General features: G+C 44.7%; 1 protein-coding gene across 1 annotated transcript in view; it reads left to right on the plus strand.

Moving 5' to 3' along the window:
- The window catches only part of igsf21a (immunoglobin superfamily, member 21a), a gene marked incomplete at both ends in the record, with an annotated part of 223,211 nt that overhangs the window by 106,514 nt on the left and 93,894 nt on the right, over positions 1-22,803 (plus strand). Inside the window, one exon of the mRNA XM_080846672.1 lies at positions 12,810-12,931. Within this exon, the coding sequence (XP_080702798.1) occupies positions 12,810-12,931 (122 nt within the window). The remainder of the gene's footprint in view (positions 1-12,809; positions 12,932-22,803) is intronic.

Consider the following 22,803-nt stretch of genomic DNA (forward strand, 5'->3'; position numbering starts at 1 on the left):
TCATCACATTCGATTATTTATTACATTCAAAAACCTTCTAATTGTGATTCAAGTCCAGTTCAAGTCCTAACGAAAATAACACTACATAATTAACAACACTAAAATTCTTGAGTCTTCAGTGACACCTGTAGGGGAAAGGGCTACAGATACCAGATGTCATTGTGACATCTGTAGAGGAGGGCTAATCTCACTGAGATGCAAATGAGCACAACTGTCTTCCCAAATTTGTCCAAGGTGAGGTGGCAATTTGGAAAAATTAGAGGTCCTTTTTCTCAGGAAAAGCTTTTCTGAGGGGTATACATTCAAATGATCACAACTTATACAAATATTATCAGATCTACATGAGTGAGACATCATTGGATAGATTTAAACCTAATAACTCAAAATGTCTCTGGGTAGACTTGTGGCTGGTTTAGCCACGGCTGGTCACGCATGTGTGTATTTGTTCACATTTGTGTGTATGAAAGCTCTTGAAGGTGGATGGGAGAGAAACTGTTGTGAATGTGTGTTTTGTGTGTTGTGAATGTGTGTGTGTGTGTGTGTGTGTGTGTGTGTGTGTGTGTGTGTGTGTGTGTGTCTGTGTGTGTCTCTGTGTGTGTGTGTGTGTGTGTGTGTGACTGTGTGTGTTTGTGAGTGTGTGTTTCCTTAAGCTCTTCCTTTAAGATTACTGAATATTGGTTGCTGCTACAGCCTGACCGTGACTCCACATCATAGTTCTTCAGGGAGAATGTGCACTGAAAAATCTACAAACAGGAAAATTCATTCATCCATGCAAAAAAAAAAACACACACACACACACACACACACACACACACAAACACACACACATAAACACACACACATTCTCACACACCTCCAAGGAGGTCAAGGTAGTTTGTGCACACAGATAGGGAAGAACAGATGAGCACACACACACACACACAGGTATACACAAACACACACACTCCTTCTTCTGTCCTTCTGTGAGCCTCACACTGTAAGTAAGGAATCATTCAGCACCCCCAGTCTCAGCTCCTCTCCTTTCTTCTCATCTCTCCTCTCTTCTCATCTCTCCTCTCCTCTCCTCTCCTTCAGCACCCCCAGTCTCAGCACCTCTTCTCTTTTCTCCTAGCCACCCCAGCTCTACCCTCGGGCAGTGGCATTTACCTCTGTCCACAGGGCAAGGCAAGGGGGCTTTGAGCTGAGCTCCAGAGGAACATTACAACACATAGCGCATCCAAATAGCTCCTCTCTAATTTAGCAGACAGAGGGACAGACAGATATGTAGATAGATAGATAGATACATATATATATAGATAGATAGATAGATAGATAGATAGATAGATACATATATATATAGATAGATAGATAGATAGATAGATAGATAGATAGATAGATAGATAGAGAGAGAGAGAGAAAGATAGAGCGAGAGAGAGAGAGAACTGGGTTTAATTAAACATTCACCATATATCATACGGATGAGATATGCAGGATAGGAAAATGCCAGGTTATTGCTCTTTGTATGCCGGTGGAGTTTACAGGCGTGTAACAGCCCAGCTGGCTTGGTCGTTGTCAACGAAAGCAGCAGCGACAAACACCTGTCAGAATCAATTAATGGGCTGTCAATGCACTCAGGTCCACAAGTGTCTGCAAGCTGGAGTTAGGGGGTTATTACAGAGATAAAAGGTGTTTTTTTAAGCATAATTGTGTTTTAATTTCATTCGTAAAAAACTGAGGTTTCTGGTCAAATGTTTCCTCTTGGGGAGAAAGTCAGTGAGAGGGAGAGAGAGCCAGAGTGAGGGAGAGGGGAACAGTGCGAGGGGAGGAGAGGGAGAGGGAGAGAGAGGGGGAGAGTGAGACAGTGAGAGGGAGAGAGAGAGGGAGAGAGAAAGAGGGAGAGAGCCACAGAAAAACGAGTCCAATGAATATTTGATGGCCATAGCCTGACTAAGGGTTTAGCTCAGCTAAGCATGAGCCTGGCTCTTCCCAAACACAGCCCTGAGGGCCGTGTGCACTGAACTGCCACAAAACATCACTACACACAGCGGAGACCGTGGCGTCAATACCTCACTAGAAAACAAACAAACAAACAAACAAGCACAACAGCAACAAATCTGATTAGACTTGATGAAAATGAGAGAATTGAAGGAAATAGATAAAAAGAATAGACATATTGAAAGAGGATTTATTGCTGTTGTTGTTTTTGTTGTTTCTGCTGAGCTGAAGCTTATGTTGCAAATGTGGGAAATGTCGCAGTGTAACATCCAACAGAAACATGACGCAACCATCTAAGCAGGGTGTTCAGGAGTTGAACCCATCCATGGCTTTTAAAACATGAGCGTGATGTATGAAAGCATGAACTTCATTTTGCACGTCTCAGATTGATGAATTTCTTACTCCATGATGTGGAAGTATTCGTCTTCTTCTTTCCCATGTGGTTGTATGCTGCAGGATTGGTTCAAATCTGTATGTTAATCCCTAGTAACCTGCCTGACACCTCATCACTGTGAAATAAAAGCGAAATCCCTCCACTGGATTACTGATAAGCCTCCATCAGCACCGGCAGCGCGGGCTTTAAATAGGTGTAACCCACAAACCGCCAGCAAACAACCCAAGCCGCTTGTCACCGGGACTGCAATCGCACCCCCTCACCACACTGACAAAAAAAAATATATATATATATAATGTTCATACACATGCTCGCCCAGAAAGTCAATTACTAAATAAATGTATACCCAGGCTGATTTGATTTTCTCCAGGTACCATTCACAAAATACGGGAAGTCTGGTTGAGACGTGCCCAGTACATGTTTAGCCTGCAGTAGGCAGAATGTAATTAAGATGTTTCAGTGAATGAGACTAAGGGACCATCTGATGTCCTTTTTTCCAGCTTCAGTGGCCCACATGCTATGCTATTAGACTCACTGCTGCAGCAATGTGCAACACATACAGAGGCCTGAATCCACAAAGCTCATTTATGTCTGGAGCACATCTCCAGTTTTTCCTCTCATTGTGCACAAGGAACATCTATGTTGTCATGTCTAAAGGGGATGGAGATAAGGGCGGGAGGTGGTTCTCTGCACTCGTCTAAGCATATGCAGACAAGGCTGCTCCTACGTGGGCCATAATGTCTTTTGGACCATCTGTCTTGTAGCGCGCCCCAGCCTGCCCTTGTGTGCCTGCAAGCATCTGCAGTTGGAGAGGAGAAGAGAGGCTACCCCCGCCACCACCAGGCCCACCCACAACCCCACTTCTTGAACGTGATGGAGACGGAACATGCTGGAACATTGAGTGCGAATGGCGATTACCCGGCAAGGAAAGTGACAAGAATAAAATTAAAAGGCATAATGGTTTCACAGGGTCCTTATGATAGATACGGCACCAGACCAGGACAGACTGGGATTTAAGACCGACGTTAACTTTAGCCTTCATATTTATCTTGTATTCTTTACTCAAACTAATTGTGGACAAATCCAGGCAGGGCAAGGCAATCTGCAGTCTTGCCAGGAGAGCATCACCTCAATACTGCACAGTCCTTCTTGTGTTTGAGTTGCAGACTTTGGCTTATATAATACATGATTTTGTCTCTCAGTTGATTCAGGTCTTACATAACATCTCTGTGTTTTTTTTCCCTTCATTGTATTAGTCAGGTGAAAATGAGTAGTGTGACATAAACCCAGGGTTCTTTGTGTTTTCTGTTAGAATGTGTCCCGACAGAAACTGACAGCATATTAATATGTTCCCATTTGGGTAGTATGGACACACAATTAACACGCCAGGCAGAGGTCGGCCATTATGTGTCAGTTGGACATTCTGCCGCAGGCTTCGAAGTTGCCAGAACTCAGAAGGGATGGGATCACCTCCCTTCTTTACTCTGATTGGTTAAAATATGCTCCAGATGATACGTGTCTGGTATCAGAAACAGAGGAGAGTCACAGCGAAAAACCGGCATCTCCTCCCCGTCTGGATGACTCTGATTTCATTGCCCTGCAAAAACTGGGGGACAAATAAAGAGCAAGAGAGAGAGAGAGAGAGAGAGAGAGAGAGAGAGAGAGAGAGAGAGAATAAAAACAGCTACAACCAGGCTGTCTCTGGCAGGTTGACTGACACCTGCGGTGACCGTTTCTGAGCAGCCTCGTTCTGCAAGGCTGCAAATTGCACCTGTGTCTGCTTTGACCTCCTGAAATCCTCTGACAACAGGCTCTCATCACCGACATCCCCCTCCACACACCCAACCCACAACATACACACACACACAGACACCCTATATCCTATCCTCACCCCACACTCCCACCCCTCCTGCTGCTCGGATCCAATTCGGTGTCCCTGTAGGGTCGAGGCCGGACCGGGAGAAACGGATATGAGCCATAATCTCCTAACGCTCCAATCTGCTCTGGTTAGCCGGAGAGCCAATCCCGACCGCCGGTGTGGCAGCAGCACAACACGATGCAGTACGGTGCTCTGACAGGGCGGGAGATGGAAATGAGTGACAGCACGCAGAGAGCTCATGACACATGTCAGGCGAAGGAGGAAGGAAACACGAGGACGTGCTGACCCGAGATACGTCTCCATCGTCACACTTAGCAGCAGGCGCAAGGCCTTGGCTGCCTCACTTCTGAGACAGCCGTCGCCCTTTCATCATTCCTCAAAGATGTCGAACCCATCCAGGACGTCAGTGAAGAAGCGATGATGGATGTCATGCAAATATGACCAAAATATTCAGACCTGTCTCAGTATTTTATGTTTATATTCATCTTTCTTCTGATTTTACCCATGATTATTCTGTGTTTATTGTGGTAAGGCATTCCGGTCATGGGGAGGTTTTTACAAGGAAGGTGATCATGTGCCATAGGTCCAGATCCAATTTCCCTGAATTCCCTTGTAAAGCCTCGATCATTTCCTGTTGTGCTGTCATGGGGGCCGTCACCCCTGTCAGCGTGCGATAGGGCTGGAGTGATGGCATGGTTGTCCGCTGGAGGTCCCCTGCCCCCCTCCCATGGCATCCGAGCGAGACTGCAGAGGCAAATTCGTCTCCTCCTCCAATCCTCCTGCGTTCACCCGTCGGGGTGAGGCGAGGGAGGAGAGGAGAGGAGGTCGTTATGTGAAGCGTGAAATCCATAAAACAGCCACCTTCGACACACCGGGGCCCTGAAGCATGTGTGTGTGGGGGGGGACTAGTTGTGCTCCACTGAACTCTCCGCTCACAGGTTAACATAGAGGAGGACTCGCCTTTGAGGGGGTCTTCTTCTGCTGTGTAGAGTGCCAAGCTGGAGATAAAGAGTATGCCCACTCAGCTGCTTCCAACCAGCATACAACACCACAGCGGAGTCTTCATAGAAAAAAATACAATAACCCAATTGTAATTGTAGCACAACTGGTCAAGCAAACTGCTTACAACACCAAGATCATGGGTTAGGTTCGGGGGGGGGGGTCTGGACTGGAAGCTATTTGGATAATGCGCCCAATCTTGTCACATTGCAGTGTGGATCAAGGCACACCAGCTGTGGATGCACACAGGGGCTGCGCAAAGGGGGGGCTAGGGGGTGCTACAGCTCCCCCTGGATTAACCATAGCACCCCCAAAGCACCCCCAAGAAAATAATGGTTTATTTATTATTAGTATTTCATTTCATTCTGCATTCTTAATTTCATTTATTGTGTGATAATAATATTTCATTCACAAAAGAAAATAATAACAGATTGAAATGAACAGATATTTCACGTAGCACGACACAGACAGGTCGCATGCATGAACGTTGACGTTAACTGACCATAGAAGGAGATAGAGAGCTAGTCCACTGTCAAAGTCAGTCAAGCGGTAGTATCAACAAATTCACAATAATGGAACGGTTTTTGATACCCAAAATTCCACAAGTAGAAGAATCATGTGATGTGGAAGAAGAAGGAATGCAACGGGTATCTGAATTTGAATTAGAAGAGTGACGTCGTGATTAAAGAGATGAACCCTGTCGGGCAAGAAGACGTATTTCCGCTGGAAGACGTGTTGAAACCGGACGTCGTCACTTCTCTCCGGTTGTGGTTGGTTAAACCTTGTTATCTGACCTGAACAGAAAATTAATTAATTAAAACCTACTTATTTGACACGGTGTAAACGTTTGATTAGCACGCAAACTGTGTATTTTGGTCATATAGCTACGTAAAACAAGTTTTACGTTCGGTTATCAAGTCACTTGTGTGTTTAGTTGTATGACTTTGTAAAAGTTCGGTTAACAAGTCAGTTGAGTATTGAGACGTATATAACTTCACAAAAATAATAAATAAATAAATAACACAATCGTTTAAAGGTCAGGCGACCAACACAAGTTCTCAAGGAAAAAGTAAAGGTCCTGGTATTAGGCAATTAAACGGAGTAAATCACCCACTTCCGGTTTCAAGTCTTCTACACGTCTTCTTGACCGACAACCCTACACCTCTACTGAGGGTGCTAGCCATGCTACACCTGGTCTGCTGGCTTGCCCGGATCTTGGTTTTGCAATGACTTTTCCAGCATAGTTTTGTTAGCATTTTTGCCTGTTCTTTAAGAAGCAAAGTTTTAAGTTTTATTGTACAATGATACAATGATCTGGTTCTGATTATTGTGTTTTTGAGTGGCTACTGTTTTGTTTCATTCACTTTTTAAAGGGGCCTGCATCTTTACACCGTTTAAGATTTAAGGTAGAACGGTCTTGTTTGATGTGTAACGTAAATGAATGACGTCCTTTTGGGGATTTTCTGGATCCGCCTTAAAAAAATCAGAGACTCTAGCCTAGGACGAGCAATCTGTCTGTGCTAGCCAGGTATACATAAGCTTCTACGTTTTAATTGATTGTGACCTGAAATAATATATACTTTTTGAAAGCATTTCTGACTCTTTGACTGTTTTAGCACTGATATGTGAATAGAATTGTCTCACTTTGTACGGACATGTTTATAGGTCATCTAGAAATATCTATCTGCTATTCTAATTTGCCCTCTTTAGTTTAGAATGTATGAACTATTTAGGTTTAGTTTAAGTTAGGTTTAGTTAAATTTGTCAGACATGATAGTGGTGGCTTAGTGGTCATCTGGCACCAACTTTAACCCCAAATGAAGTAAGCGAAGTATTTGGGATTGCGGAATCTATAACGTGCATTTTGTCAGTGACCGTCGCAGATGAATGTGGCTATGTGCGCTTCCGTCGGAAGTAGCCTAATGATAATAATAATAATATGATCGATTTGTAAGGTGCTTTTCATGGACCACAAAGACGCTTCAGAAAGCAAACATGTAAACAGATGTGACGATATGGTGGGTAGGTGTTGTAGTAGAGAACCATGTGACACATATGCTAGTATCACCTTAATTTCATAGCACCCTCGGTAAATGCCGAGCACCCCCATAGCACCTGCAGAAAAAAATATCTGGCACCGCCACTGGATGCACAAGACACTTTGATTTACTGTCAAGTGTGGCTCTCTGCATGAGAAGTGTCTCATTTGCAGTCGCACCCAGTTGAGCTGATTGAGCTGTCCCCCCACCCCATGTGTTTGTCCTAAAAAACTGTAACCCTTATTGATCTGACCCACCAGACAGGATCAATTGAGCACTCAAAACTCTGCTGCAAGAAAAGCCAATAGTTGCAGGTCTCAGCTCAAGTTGATAGTGATAGTGGTGGCGGCAATCACGGTAACTTCACCGTTACCACAAGCAAGCCACCAGTCACCGCACTTTCTCATTAGTCAGAAGCGCTAGCGCAGAACAGTGCTCCTCGAGGATTTACAATTTCCCCTATTGTGAGTGCACAATATTAAGCAAATTAGCATGGAGATGAGCCATTGTAAGAGACAGGTTCGCCACAATGCTCTGATCATCTCTTTGTCGCCGCTTCAATGGTTCCCGAAATCGCTGTTAGGATGGAAATTAATCTCATTAAACCCATATTTTACCACACACTCGTGGCCGACGAGCACGGTAATGATGATCGCCTGTCCCTCAATTACGAATCAGGCGCTGGATTCACGATCCGCTGTCAATGGGGAAACGCTCATTCCCCAAAGAAGCCCCAGGAGTGTGGTGCTCAACTGACAATGTTATGGGCAAAGCCAGATTGCTTGTTAATGTTTGTTTGTGTGTCTCTGTGCGCATATTTTAGAGTGTATGTGTTTGCATGTGAAAGAATGGTATGTATGTTTGTGAGACATCGATTTTGTATAATGCTTCCGCACGATCACTGCACACAGACACTTTTTTTCTTTCCCAGACACACACACACAGAAACACAGACACACACACACACACACACACAGAGACACACACACACACACACACATAGACACACACACAGACACACACACACACACACACACACACACACTCACAGACAGACACTCACACACACACACACACACACACACTCACAGACAGACACTCACACACACACACACACACACACACTCACAGACAGACACTCACACACACACACACACACACAGTAATGACATGGGGGCACCACGTGGAAAGCCTGCTCAATCGGACTGATTTAAGTGATAAATGCTCCAGGGAAGCAGCACTAAGAAGTCAAAGGTGCTTCTGTCTGTCTCTCATCAGTGCATTTGTCTGCTGTGTCATGTTGTGACACTCGTATCTAAGCCAAATCAGTCCAAAACTGGAATGTTTGTGTGTGTGTGCGTGTGCGTGTCTGTGTGTGTGTGTGTGCGCGTGTCTGTGTGTGTGTGTGTGTTTTTTACATAATGAGCAACAAAGTGAAAAATCCAGTCTGGAGAGAGAAAGATTCATCCTAGTTGCGACAGATACTCATAAAGACACGTCCATGTTCAACTTAAGGTAAAATATTACAGCATGAATCTATTTTAGCCCAGCTGTCTTTCCACACCCTGCACTGCCATTGTGAGACCCGTACCTTCAGGACCACAGCTTTGACACAGTAAGCCCAGCTGATGGAAAAAAACAACATAAATGAATGAAAGACATAGCGTTCAACTGTAGACTCCTGTTAGACCACTCTGCCTGTACAGCCTGTGTGCTGCTGTTCTGAGAGACCCACCTGGAAGGTCAGGCTTACATAATGAGTCCCCACTCGTGTCTGCCGGAATGACTCCAGGTCAGGGACATGATGAAGACATCCTGTTCGTCCCCAAGCAGTGGTAGCACTGGCAGCAGCCACGCCTGCCCAGGAGTCTGGAGCCCCATCGCAACCATCGAGGCCCGCTATAAATAGCCACGACCGACTCAGATCGACTTAGTCAGCCAGAGTTGTGCTGGGCTCGTGTAGCGGACTAAGGTGAGCCTGTTCTAGTGCCGGTGGGGGTCGGCAGTGCAGACAGAGGCTGGCTCTGAGGTGGACTTGGCCCAGATCTGGCCCATATCTGGGGCCCGAAGCTGACTACTATCTGGGGTAGGGGAGTGTCTGGTGTCTGATGAGGCTTGATGGCAGATGGGCTGGCGCTAGTGCCTTCACAATCTCCCCAATGGAGACGGCCCTTACAACTGGCAAGCAAGAGAGAGAGAGTCAGAGAGAGGGCCATGAGGGGAACGAGAGAGCAGGAGGAGAGAGAGAAAGTCACAATCACACAGAGACAGAGGGAAAGAAACAATGACAGAAGTAGATAATGACAAAGAGAGAAAGAGAAATAAAGAGAGAGATAGCGGGAAAACGAGAGTAAAGGAGAAAGTGTGCGCGAGAATGGCCTGAATGAGAGAGGGAATGAGAGATAGATGAAAGGAGGGCCATGGCGCGCCCACCCGAGCCTGCCTTTCATATCTCCAGATGGCAGAATGTTGGAGGCGATTCCCCTCAGTGCTTTCCTGTGCTGCACCTCCAATGCATGGCCCCCATTCAACAAAAAGTATCCAACAGCGGAGTGCTGCCTCCCCGAGCGACCTCTCTCTCTCAATCAAAGCCAATTCATCTGGCTTCCACTCCCGACGCTCCCTCCTACTCCACTATCGTTCTTTTTCTCTTTCCACTTGCCCTCCCACCACCTCACGTCCCAGAGGTAGCGGAGAATGTGTGCACGTCTCTGATGATCCTGGCCCTAGAGACCAGTGTCACTTCGCTTGGACTCACCAGCCCATCTTAATTAAGGGCTTCATTCATTAAAGCCTACTTAGATGAAGAGCCTCTCTCCTCCACGTCGATCCATCTTTTGGTGCTGGTGTCACCGCCGCCACTGATGCCGCTGCTGCCGCCGCTGTCCTCGGGTGACTCACTTGTGCGCCTACTCACCAGTCCCTTCACCTGTCTGTGATCTGCCACATGTCCCTACGTCTCTAGAAAATTCTTCAGAAAATCCCAGGGGAGCCAGGAGACGGGGGGGGGGGGGGGAGGATGTCTTCCTCTCCTCGACTGTTTCCACCTTGCTCCTCACTGTCCCCTATTACAGCTCTGTGCCACTACTTCAGTAAGAATTCACACTGCTATTTACCATCCTATTCTCCCCTTTGCTTTGCCCTCTGCATCAGGACACCTTTCTCACAGAGGGACGTCTTCGTGGTGTTGTCGTCTTTTTTTGTTTCTTTGTATTCTTTTCCACAGCCTTTTTTCTTTTTTTATATATATTTAAGAACTTTGACTCATTCCATCACTCGAGTATAAAAACGGTGCTCCATTACAGAGAGGCGGCCACATTTGATTGCTCAGGCCTGTTATACCCAGCGTGCGACAGAGAGGAATGAGAGCCTATTGAGAGGGTTTGATATGTATGCATAAAGAGAGCGCTACAAGATGAATGAGAGGCCGCTGCTGAAATATCAATGCCTGATCCGCCTCAGCTGTGTCAGGGTTTGTCACTTCTGAGACTATGTCCCATCATTTCTCAATGCAGAAGCTATGCGTGAACAATTCCCTTTCAACTTATTTTCTTTTTTCTAAACGTCTGCTGTGATTTATTTATTGTGCGTATGTATTTGTTTTCAGTGTCTAAAAGCAAGTCATTGTCAACTATCCCCTTCTGAAGAAAATGTTCCTGGCAAGAACAGAGCCTCACAGAGATAGATGGCCATGCAGTCAAGTGGGGGCACGTTAGCCACGTGTGTGCTCTGATTCAGATGGTGTTAGACACAAGTCTGCCTGCCTCATGCCTTTTAAGGACATTTTAATGGGACTAATACAGATGGCCACGAACAGCTCGTGCTCGGCGTGCTGGTGAGGGGAGGAAATGCTCCTTTTGAAACACCGGTTTGCTTTTAGCCACTGACCTCCTTGGCATCAAACATCACCGTGGGCGGCAAGTGGGGGTGGTTGGGGTTACACGGTACACAGCTACCCCATTCGGCGCTGAGTCCTGCGCTCCACTTGAGTTGCATCGTTGTATCCTTACAGGCGAAAACAGATGGCGGCAATAATTTCAGTGTCTGAAGTGTGGTGGCAAGCGTTCCCGGAGCAAAGTGGTGTCACTCAAGGAACGGCAGAGGATGACGGTAGAGCCAAATGAGCCCTTGTGCTGAGTGGCATATTTAAGGAGCACCCCCACTTTTTTTCTGAGGTACTTGTTGACACTGACTTGTTGCTTTTGCCTCAGAGTGTCTTTCAGTGTAGACTGAGTAAGCGTTGCGCCTTTTCCTGCTACGTGTGTGGGAGGAATTTGTGTGATTTTACTCATGTTGTGGGCTGTGTACCATGCTGTGCTAAAACTGGCTGTGTACCATGCTGTGCTAAAACTAGCTTAGCAACTGAGATAACGTACGCATGTATGACTGTGATACATTACATATGCAATGCTGCAGTCTGCAAGCTGGAATGGAATTTTAAAGCCCAGTGCTTTCAGAAATCTACCTGGTATATAACCCAGCCCACCCCCATGATGCTGATGTTATTTATGTTAGTCTAGCATAAATCCACCGGCATGTTGGCTTAGCAGATAGGACTAAAGGCATCCAGGGTTATACCTCTCAGAGCGCAACAATCAGTCTGGCCTGTCCCCTCATTTCAGTTACAGTGGCACTCCAATTGTTTGCTGGAATCGCACCCATTTCGAATGGTCCTCCTTACAAGCCCCTGTGTACACCAGACTAATCACATACTCAGCACTGGACTTGTTTAGCACCCCTTCCTCAAAGGCGCATTAGTGCTTCCATTAAAACCCTGTCACCCGCCTTTGCTTTATATCTGTCTGAAATCTAACTCATTCAAATGGTAAGCGACTTTTACCGCTTTCTCTCTCTCTGTCTTACTCTCTCGTTCTCTCTCTCTGGTAAATATTAGCAAGTGGAATGGGTCTCTGTCATGTCCTGGCAGTGGTAGTGGGGCTGGAAGGGTGATTGTGATGGGTTGGGGCTGGAAGGGTGATTGTGATGGGATTTGAATCTCAGCAAGGAAAGGAAAGAAATGAACCTGTCCTGTATTACACATCCCTCTCTCTTTATCCTTCTCATCTCATCACAACCCATTAGCTCCGCAGGCGGCCCCGGCAGTTAGCCACCAAACAAAATGCCGTCAGGATGTCAGTCTCCATTACGTCTGCGCCACGTGCGTGCACTCCGCATGTATCCTCTCCGCATAGGGGCCGTGTTTTTACTGACACCCACCGCATCCCATCACACCGCACCGCACCAAACCGCACCACAGCACAGCTGTCAGGAAGCTCTTTGTATTCAAGCCCCCTTCAATCCACCTGGTAAATAACGCAGATATTATGATGCTCTATGGATCAATGGAGGGCTGTCACAGGAGAAAACCGGCCTTATCCCCGCGGGATGTAGAGTTCTTCCGCAACTAGCAAATGCCTTTAATGCCTTATGGATACAGCAGATGAGAGCAGATGAGCCTCCTTTCTGCATGAAGTAGAATGTTTCTCAGTTCCTCATCTTTCGTCTCTTTTTCCTTCTTTAACAGGTTACAGAAGGGGGCACCATTAAGCAGAAGATCTTCACGTATGACGCCATGTTCAACACCAACTATTCTCACATGGAGGACTACAGGAGGAGAGAAGACTTGGTGTATCAGTCCACCGTCCGGTGAGAAGCCAGCCTCCTTATTTCACTCTCTCCAGTGCAAAACTTTTTTTTACAGGTTCCTTAAAACACTCCGTACGGCTAAGGAAGGGAAGGTTCCTTTAAACACACTGTATAAGCAGGGGAAGGTTCCTTTAAATACACTGTGTGGCTAACAGGGGGAAGTTCCTTTAAACACACTTTATGACTAAGCAGGGGAAGTTCCCTTTAAACATACCTTATGACTAAGCAGGAAAGGTTCCTTAAAACACACTGTATAGCTAAGCAAGGGAAGGTTCCTTTAAACATACCTTATGACTAAGCAGGTGAAGGTTCCTTAAAACACACTGTATTGCTAAGCAGGTGTAGGTTCCTTTACAGTTTTTCACTGTTGCTAAAACCCGTTTTTCAAAACAGTAACATCTTTCTCAAAACTGCACACAGAAAATTGAAAACCTCACACACAAAATGCTAAACCTGACACTCCCTTTGCAAGATGACTCTTTGCTATCAAATCTCTTAACTGTTCACAAAATGGAACTCGTGTTTTCGTTTGGTACACACAGCCATATTTTCAAAACACACACACATACATTCATTTAGTACACACAACTAAGCATTAGCTGCACACTACCAAGCATTTACAGCACACAGAAGTGCAAAATTGAAAACACAATCATCGAAACACACCATATGAATGACAATGACTCATTGAGCCCTTTCTCCTTTTGTAAGATGTATCAGTGTAGGCCTGCATTTTTCATAGTCAAACATACACAAACCATATTTACAATTTTAGTCTCCTGTTCCACCAGATTGTATTGACATAAAATTGTATACAAAATGCTTATAGTTTTTCTCAATTGCTTACACACATTTTTTGAAAGCATGCCTCGTTCTCAAAACTCTAAACACAAATTCCAAAGCAACTAACTGAAAATGCAAAACCCTTTATATCTCCTGGAAAATGCTACTTTGCTTTCAAAAAATATTGAAAGTGTGTTTTCTTCCTCCACAGTGTGGTTCTCTTTCAGTCCTGCAAAATACAAATACTGTGAGCACACTACGTATATTATATTGATATGCAGTATTACAGTACACAAGGCAAACAGATATCGTACTTGTTCTCCATCCTGAAGGTTCTAATGAAAAACCATGAAAACATGGTCTACCACAGCGGCCCAAATCTCATTAGAGATGACCATTCTCCTTCTTCTTTCTCCTGATCCTCCTCCTTCTTCACCTTGTCCTCATTCTGTTCCTCCTCCTTGTCCTCCTCTTCCTTCTCTCTGTCCTCCTACTCTTCAAACTCCTACTCCTCCTCCTTCTTGTCCTCCTCTTCTTCCTCCTCTCACTCTTACCCCTCTCCTTCTCTGGTTGTGGATCTTTTCAAAGTTTTCAATAGTTTATCCAACAAAACAGAGGCTCAAGACACTTTAATGGTGCAGTCCTCACTGCAAATTGGTCAAAAGACCTGAAAGTTTAGAGATTTGACTATTTGTGGTTTGCAGGTTGATGCTTTGAGATTTTACTTGAAAATTGTGTGCAACAACAGAACTTTGTGTACACTGTTTTGACAACAACGTGATGTGTAATTGACATCAGTGTGTTCACAAGGAAAATCGGACTCTAATGTAGATAAGTGAATCTTAAGTATTTCCCACTTGGGGCGAGCGATTGATACATGACGTGAAGGTTGTGCAGATTGTGCCGAATTTTTGCTTTATACTTTTTAACAATAGTGAAAAACTGTAAACACACTGTATAGCTAAGCAGGTGAAGGTTCCTTAAAACACACTGTGTGGCTAAGCAGGTGAAGGTTCCTTAAAACACACTGTATGACTAAGCAGGGGAAGGTTCCTTTAAACATACCTTATGACTAAGCAGGGCAAGGTTCCTTTAAACACACTGTATGGCTAAGCAGGGGAAGGTTCCTTTAAACACACTCTATTGCTAAGCAGTTTAAGGTTCCTTTAAACACACTGTATAGCTAAGCAAGGGAAGGTTCCTTTAAACACACTAGGTGGCTAAGCAAGGGAAGGTTCCTTTAAAAATAATATGTGGCTAAGCAGGGGAAGGTTCCTTAAAACACACTGTGTGGTTAAGCAGGGGAAGGTTCCTTTAAACACACTGTATAGCTAAGCAAGGGAAGGTTCCTTTAAACACACTGTATAAGCAGGGGAAGGTTCCTTTAAACACACAGTATGGCTAAGCAGGGGAAGGTTCCTTTAAATGCACTCTATTGCTAAGCAGGTGAAGGTTCCTTTAAACACACTGTATGGCTAAGCAAGGGAAGGTTCCTTTAAACGTACTCTATTGCTAAGCAGGTGAAGGTTCCTTTAAACACACTGTATGACTAAGCAGTTGAAGGTTCCTTTAAACACACTGTGTGGCTAAGCAGGGGAAGGTTCCTTTAAACACACTGTATGGCTAAGCAGGTGAAAGTTCCTTTAAACACACTGTGTGGCTAAGCAGGGGAAGGTTCCGGTCTGCTGCTGGGTTATTGCTGAGTGTTCTCTATCAATTTGTCAGACTGCTTTGTGTGGTCATTGCCGCATTGTGGCTTCTTTGTCTGTGATGCATCAAAGTGAAGCTATTCTGGTGCCTGAATCTCACTCTCTACTGTTGGTTGCAGTCAAAGTGAGCTAAACACACAGACACACACACACACACACACACACACACACACATAAACACACACAAGCACAGCTCAGCTCAGAGAATCTAAGTGAATATTTTGAGTGGTATTTGAAACCCCCACTAAAGCGTACTGCTACTTGTGGACCCCAGGCACAGCTGCAGAGAATTTAATTTCCCCCCCCTCTCTCTCTCTCTCTCTCTCTCTCTCTCTCTCTCTCTCTCGCTCTCTTCCTGTGTCTCGACCTCCCTCCCACTCACCTGCACATGTGTGCAGCACTCCCCCTGAAAAGGTAGTCTTTATGTTTGGTATGCATTAGGGCTGGTCTGAGGAGGAATTTTAAGGGTAAAGGAGGGGGCTTAATGGATGACATGGGGAAGGGGCCTCGATCTTCATTTGGCTCGTGCACTCGTCCTGTCTTCTTCCAGGTTTCACTTGCTTTTTTTCCTCTTTTTCATCTGTCTCTCTTTCTTACTCTCTGTCAGCTACTTACATGTACATTCACACACAGGCTTACACACACACACACACACACACACACACAGGCTTACACACACACACACACACACACACACACACACACACACAGACTCTTTTTTCCTTTTGTATGTTAAGAAGTCTACAGACGTCTATAGCGCCCTCATTGAAACTGACAGCTCTTTCGCTGCAGCCTCTGCCAGTAATGCATGTAGTGCAGACACAGGAACCCATAGAGAAGATCAATAATACTACACATGGGGCCCTATCTTGCCGATCAGAAACGCAAGTAGGACGGCGCCAAACGCAAGTAGCTGTGTGGGCGGCTCTATGGCGCAGTTGCTATTTTAACAGCGGAAAAAACACACTTGCGCTGGAGGTTACTCAGCCATAGGTGTGGTTTGGGCGTAATATGCAATAAACCAATCAGAGCGTCATCTCACATTTCCTTTAAGAGCGAGGAGCGCATAGCGGCTTGTTATTATAATGGCGGAATTACCTGGAGGAAGACCGTGTGTTACCAGAAACAATCACGGCAATATTTTTCCCATGCTTGTTTGGAGAAATGTTTCTACTTTCATTTCTCGTTTGTATTTTTTCAGTTACTAGCATTCGTTTTTTGGTGGCAACATATTTGAAATAAAAGTCACAAAAACATACTTTCCGATGTTTTGGGTTCACCCTCACTGAATCACTAGGTTATGTATGCATGGTACTAATAATATTGCACCCATCGGCACATGCAGTTCAACCTCACGTCTTCTAAAGTCCTCTAATCTATCCTCATTGACACATCCATGATTCATGGCAATGTTGTGTAAAACACTGGGGGGGCACGTATGTGAATATGGGTGCAGTCTATAGCGCCAAGGACGCCAGGGAACTTCTCCCAGAACGCCTGCTTAGCCCGCTCTTGGCTGTCGGGTGTTACGGGAAATTTTATGAATTCCCCAGCATGTCGGACTAGACCTGACGTAACTGCATGTATAGCCGAACTTATTGTAGACTGTGATAGGGACATTGTGCGTCTGTCCCCAGCTCATCTGCCAGAGAGAGAGCGAGTGAGTGTGTGTGTGTGTGTGTGTGTGCACTCGCGCTCGTGCGGCCAGCCACTGATCAGGCTCTCCTCTCTACCGATATCTCCCTCTCCCTCCCTTTTCTCCTTATCTCGCTGCAGAAATGTGATAGGGACAGTGTGCGTCTGTCCCCAGCTCATCTGCCAGGAGATGGCAGACATCAGAGCCGCCATTACAATTAACCTGAATCATTTGCGTCAATGTGTACGCTAGATGTATGCCTATTTTTTTTAAATATCTTGGATATGGATATCACAATGATTTCCTCACGTGGTAAATACTTTGCCAAAAAATTGGTGTAAATCTCTCCTGTGGACGACAGAAGTAAAGTGTAGCCTATAGGTCCTATACTGTGCGGGCAAGCACATGCGCCCTTAAAATAGCGTTCTGAATACGCGTTACAGACTTTAGACATTGCGCCTCTGACATTAGACCAGCTTTTTTGTGGTCAATGGCGCACGGCGCACGTTGTCGACGCAAGTTCATTTCGAAGCGCGTCTCTGGAGGGAAAATCGCGCTGTGCGCCGGGTGCAAGATAGGAATGATACATGGTGACAATGTCAATTGCGCTGGGTGCAAGATAGGGCCCATGGAGTCACATATACTCCAAACACACTGCATTTTTTTCACCACACACACACACACACACACACACACACACACTGTTATGATAAATGTCTGATAAAGAGTTTTTCTGAAGTTAATATTAATATATTTTACTATCATAATACTTAATTTACAGGTTATGTTGTCTTGACTAATGTCAAGTTGTCATAACAAAGATTAAAAATGACATTATTTTCCGAATTACACTTCATGACTACAGTCATAAACATTCATATACCCTCTTCAAATGAAGAGTTAACGGTTTATGTTTAAAACACCATTTCATAGCAGAAATTGTACATTACCATCACAAACTTTTTCATCTGTACTGGTCCAACGTTGTGAGGAGCAGCAGGTTGCCACTACCACTAACCACTGTCCAGCACCCAGCCTGGCTTTGAGGAGATTGGTAAGAGCCTGACCCCTCTGATAACCTCATCTGGTGAGGAGCTGCCCAAAGTGCACCCTCTCATCTGCTACGGACAGAGAGAGGGTTTCACTTACAACATGTGAAATGGTGTGTGTCTATGTGTGTCTGGAGAGAAAGAGAGAGAGAGAGAAACTGAGAAAAACTGAGATTGGGACAGGAGCCTGCAGAAAGAAGAGTGACAGACAGCAGGAGAAAGAGAAAAGAGAGATGTATTTTGCAAGTAATACTTTTGACCTTCTCTCAGTAAAAGCACTTGCATCCGGAAGCTGGAAAAAAAACCCTCAGCTGTCTGACAGGAATTAGGTTGGTGTACAGCGTGTGGTAAAAGCAGCTTGCTGAGTGACTCATACACGCTCACCTTTACGACAGCAACCTACCGTATGATGCCTTCTAGCTTCAGTGAAATACAACACAGCACAAGTGGTGTGTGCTTTTCCCGTTTCCCTGGCGTTTACCCTAGATGACGGTGCCCTGCCAGGAGTTTTTCCAACTCAACACGGACCTCTGGCTCGTGCAACTTGATTTACCTCGGAGAAATGAGCAGTGTTCGGGAATGTCGAATGAGAAATTACAGCAGTGCAAATTGAAATTCCATGTCTGTCTCAGTTCTCCCTCAATGCTCCTGAAGGGCCGGATGAGCGATTGAAGGTGTTCTAAAAATGAATTTCCTCGTTCTGAATGTTTAATACGTGTCATAATGTTAGCAGTAGCACCCTCTCTTGTCCCTTGTTCAACCCCCCCCCGCGCGCTTTTTTCGCTACCACTCGCTCTCTGCACTCTCACAAATCTGACAGCAAGCCACTTCCTTCTGCCTGGGGAGTTTCCAGTGCATTAAGACTGTGCTGAGAGATGTCCCCACCTGCCGCACACGGCGAGGCTTGTCCTCTTAAGTCCGCCTTTGTCCTTTTGAACCTGCTGCTGTCTCCTCCCCGTCCCTGTCCAATCAGTGCGTTCGCTTTTGATGTTGCGAAGACAACAGGCTGAAGAGGGCCTGAATACCGCCATTGTGTTGATGACTCTTAAGGCCAATTTATACTTCGGTAGACGACACTTTTGAAAAGGTCGCCGACACAAATTAAGTCATGGACGACACTTTAAACCGTCGTTTTGAAGTGTCGGCTACATGGAGAAATTTCTACTGGCGCTGAAGTCATCACAGTAGCGTAACGTAGATACAGCGGTGCCGGTGCCTGCTATTATGACGAGCCCCTGTCAGTGGCATGAGGTAGATGGGCTCTATAGTGCAAGCTAGTTTACTAGTCATGAGGCATGAGGCGCGAACACACACCATTGGCGAATATCAACAATGTGTTGGATTTTACGGTCGAATTAGTAACTTCGGTTATTGTATTGGGAAAGTAGACAGGTCAACGAGAAAGCGATCAGAAACATCGATAGTGCTTTGACTCGCGGTAACGTAAAAAGATGGTCAAAGTGCTGAAGCATTTTTAAAACACTGATGAAAGGAATTATTTGGTGCAGCAGCACACAGCAGCACACAGAAGCTTTAGAGAGAGAGAATGTCAGTCTGCCTCATCTGTTTCTTTTTTTCCTTTTATGTTACTTCCTGTTGTTCTACTCTGGTTTTGAATATAGGGTACCACTCGTGAGGGAGTCACGTGACCATCTCGAGGGATGCAGTAGCTTCTCAACACAGCTCCGCGGTTCCCCCTATATATTGACATTTTAACCGCATATTTCAACTTTTGGTCGATTTTATTGTTTTTCTAAAACACATTGTGATGACTTCAACATTGAGGAAGACGGCTGCTAAGCAGACAATGTCTCGTTCAGTCGACAGTGAAGAGTTAGCCGAGCTAGTTAAGCTAGCAGTCGCAGAAGCTATCAAGGAAGGATGATGTGGTGGCTTAACTTTCAGCTAAAACACAAGCCTTGGTGGCAGAACAAATGGCAGAATTTAGGAGCGAAATGGTGGCCATGCGGGCTGACACTTCAAAGTGTATGGAAGTCATGCAGACAAGTAAAACCCGCCTGGGTGAGGTGGATGGCCGCCTCTCTGCATCTGTAAGTAAGTTAACTGCCATATGTGCCAGTCTGGAAGACAAGGTAACTGACATGGAAGACAGGTCGCGCAGAGACAATATACGAGTGCATGGGATCCCCGAAAACTCCGATACATCAAATCCGCTTACCTATTTGTCTGCTGCTATTCCAAAGTGGTTTCCGAAGCTTGGTTCAGTTGAAATCATGCGTGCACATCGGGTAGGTGCAGCAAAGGAAGACGCTAACGGTAAACCTTTTTCTCGCACTCTCCTGTTGAAGCTGTTGCGTTTCACCGACACTGATAGGATCCTAGGCACCGCTCGGAAAACAACGGTGCAGGTGGATGGAGTGGCTATTCACTTTGCTCCAGACTACAGCACAAAAACTTTCAGACGCAGGCTGGCCTTCTCGAACTCCATGGATACTTTGCAGCGAATGGGCTTTCGCACTTTTACCCTGCCAGCAGGGGTGCAACTGCCCAGTCTCAGGGGGGTATGCAGCAACAATTTTGGCGCCCCCCCCACCCCCACACACACGTTTTTTCTCTTTTCTTAAACAAATAAATAAATAAGTGTGCCAGACATCATCATGTATGGGCTTTAAATATAAAGGTTTATATCAGTATCAGTTTATATCAGTATATCAGCCACTGCATGCCTACCATTATGGTAATGGTACCCTATGGTGCATACAGTATATACTGCACACACACACACAAATATATATATATATTAGTAACAATGTTAACAAATAATAAACAGTAGCAAACATTAACATTATAATGATAACCATTGCAACATAATGCCTTAATACGCAAAAGTAAGCCTACAAATAAAGATCTTTTAAGGTGATGATGTGTAACAATGCTGCTACCAAAATATTCTAGAGTGCTCTTTAGTTGCTACTAAATAATAACACGCCGTGCCTTTGCACTTGCCCATTTATCTAGTATTGCACCATGCCAACAGATAGCCTGAATGTTTGACAGCACAGCTAACATGAACAGCTAATGGTAACCATGGTAACCAGAGTTAAGTTTTTCAGCTTCTTGTTAGTTACTGTGAATGCCACCAGGGCCCGTCTGCAACCTTTTATTTACCAGTTGTTATTTTGCCTTAATAAAATTGAGATGTGTCATACATGGGATTGGTACAGTAGGGTTTAACCAAAATCTAAATTTAGCTATCATCAGCCTAATTGAAGAGGCTTAAGCTAGCCATAAACCCCCATTTGGCTGCTACATTTCTATGTTTGCAAACGCTAGCTAGCCTGCTAGCTAGTCTGTTAACATTATTTGCAAGCCTCCAAACACAAACGTAAAGTCACCTTAAAACTAGGGATGCACCGATCCGCTTTTTTCACCTCCGATACCGATACCGATATCTGAGGTATAGTATCGGCCGATACCGATCCGATACCGATATTAAAAAAACAGCGCGAAACTATGGTAACTGTGTGTATGTGTGTGACCACACATGCGAGAGGGAGAAATGAGGAGTGCATGACATGAGATCTTGGTGCATTTTTTGCTCATTTGCTTCTTAACATCATGTCTATTCATCACTATCAATTCATAACATAGGCTAAAAATTGTCACAAATAATGTACGTTCTAACTAGCGCTAGTGTTCATATTAGTTAGCAATCATATATCCGCTAGTGTCAACTTTTACGTTACATTGTAGAGGCTCAGCATGGTGACCTGTTAATGTATTTGCTGGTTCTAGTCTGTTAAAAGACCCACGATTACCAAAGCAGTATTCTTTATCTCCCTTTAATGTGCATTCATCAATTTCCATTACTTGACGATGCATGTGATCCTACATATGTGTGTGTCTGCAATGAGAATGGGGACTAATTAGCATTGCACTGAATTACTTAGTTATTGCTACACGATAACAATTACACAACTAATATTACTCGATACATATAATTGTGGACATTACACAAGGCAACATGAATCTCATTCATAGCTCATCCAGTCGAAATCTTAACAGGATGAACCCATCTCTATTACAGCGAATCAACATCAGGACATAACTAAATCTCCGTTTAGCATGCTAATCGCTATTAATAGCAACGTGCACTCATAATACACTACCTATATACAGTGGTTAAAGTGGGCCGGAACGCTCCGGTACTCAGTACCGGCACCTTAGATAAATTAATAAATAAATAGATTCTTAAAAAAAAAAAAAAACATTTTTTTTTTTTTTTTTAATGTTAAGGCCAGTCTCGTCTCGTCGCGAATCTTTGTTTTTTTTTTTGTTTTTTTTTTAATTGTCACCTATACCCGATCTAGAAATGTCTTCAATATCGGTACCGATACCGATACAAATATCGGATCGGTGCATCCCTACTTAAAACCTACCTGTTGCCTTTCACCATCCACTTATTTAATTGCTGTTGCATGTCTTCTCCTTTTCCCTCTTTCTTTTTCTGTTTTCAGCTCCCGACAGCTTTTTTGCTTAATCCATCTTCCATCCAACCAACTCACTACTCGTAGCCTAGTTCTAACTGCTTGTGTGTTCAGCGGTCACGGCGCTCACGCTCCCTCTTCTATGTCAAAATTCTATTATGGAATCTTAAGAGATGAGGCGCCTACTCTAGCCTGTTTAGTCCTCTAAAATGTTATATAACATTAATGAAATGCAGAAATGATTTAG

This window comes from Sprattus sprattus (genome assembly GCF_963457725.1).
Source record: "Sprattus sprattus genome assembly, chromosome: 10".
NCBI lineage: Eukaryota > Metazoa > Chordata > Actinopteri > Clupeiformes > Clupeidae > Sprattus > Sprattus sprattus.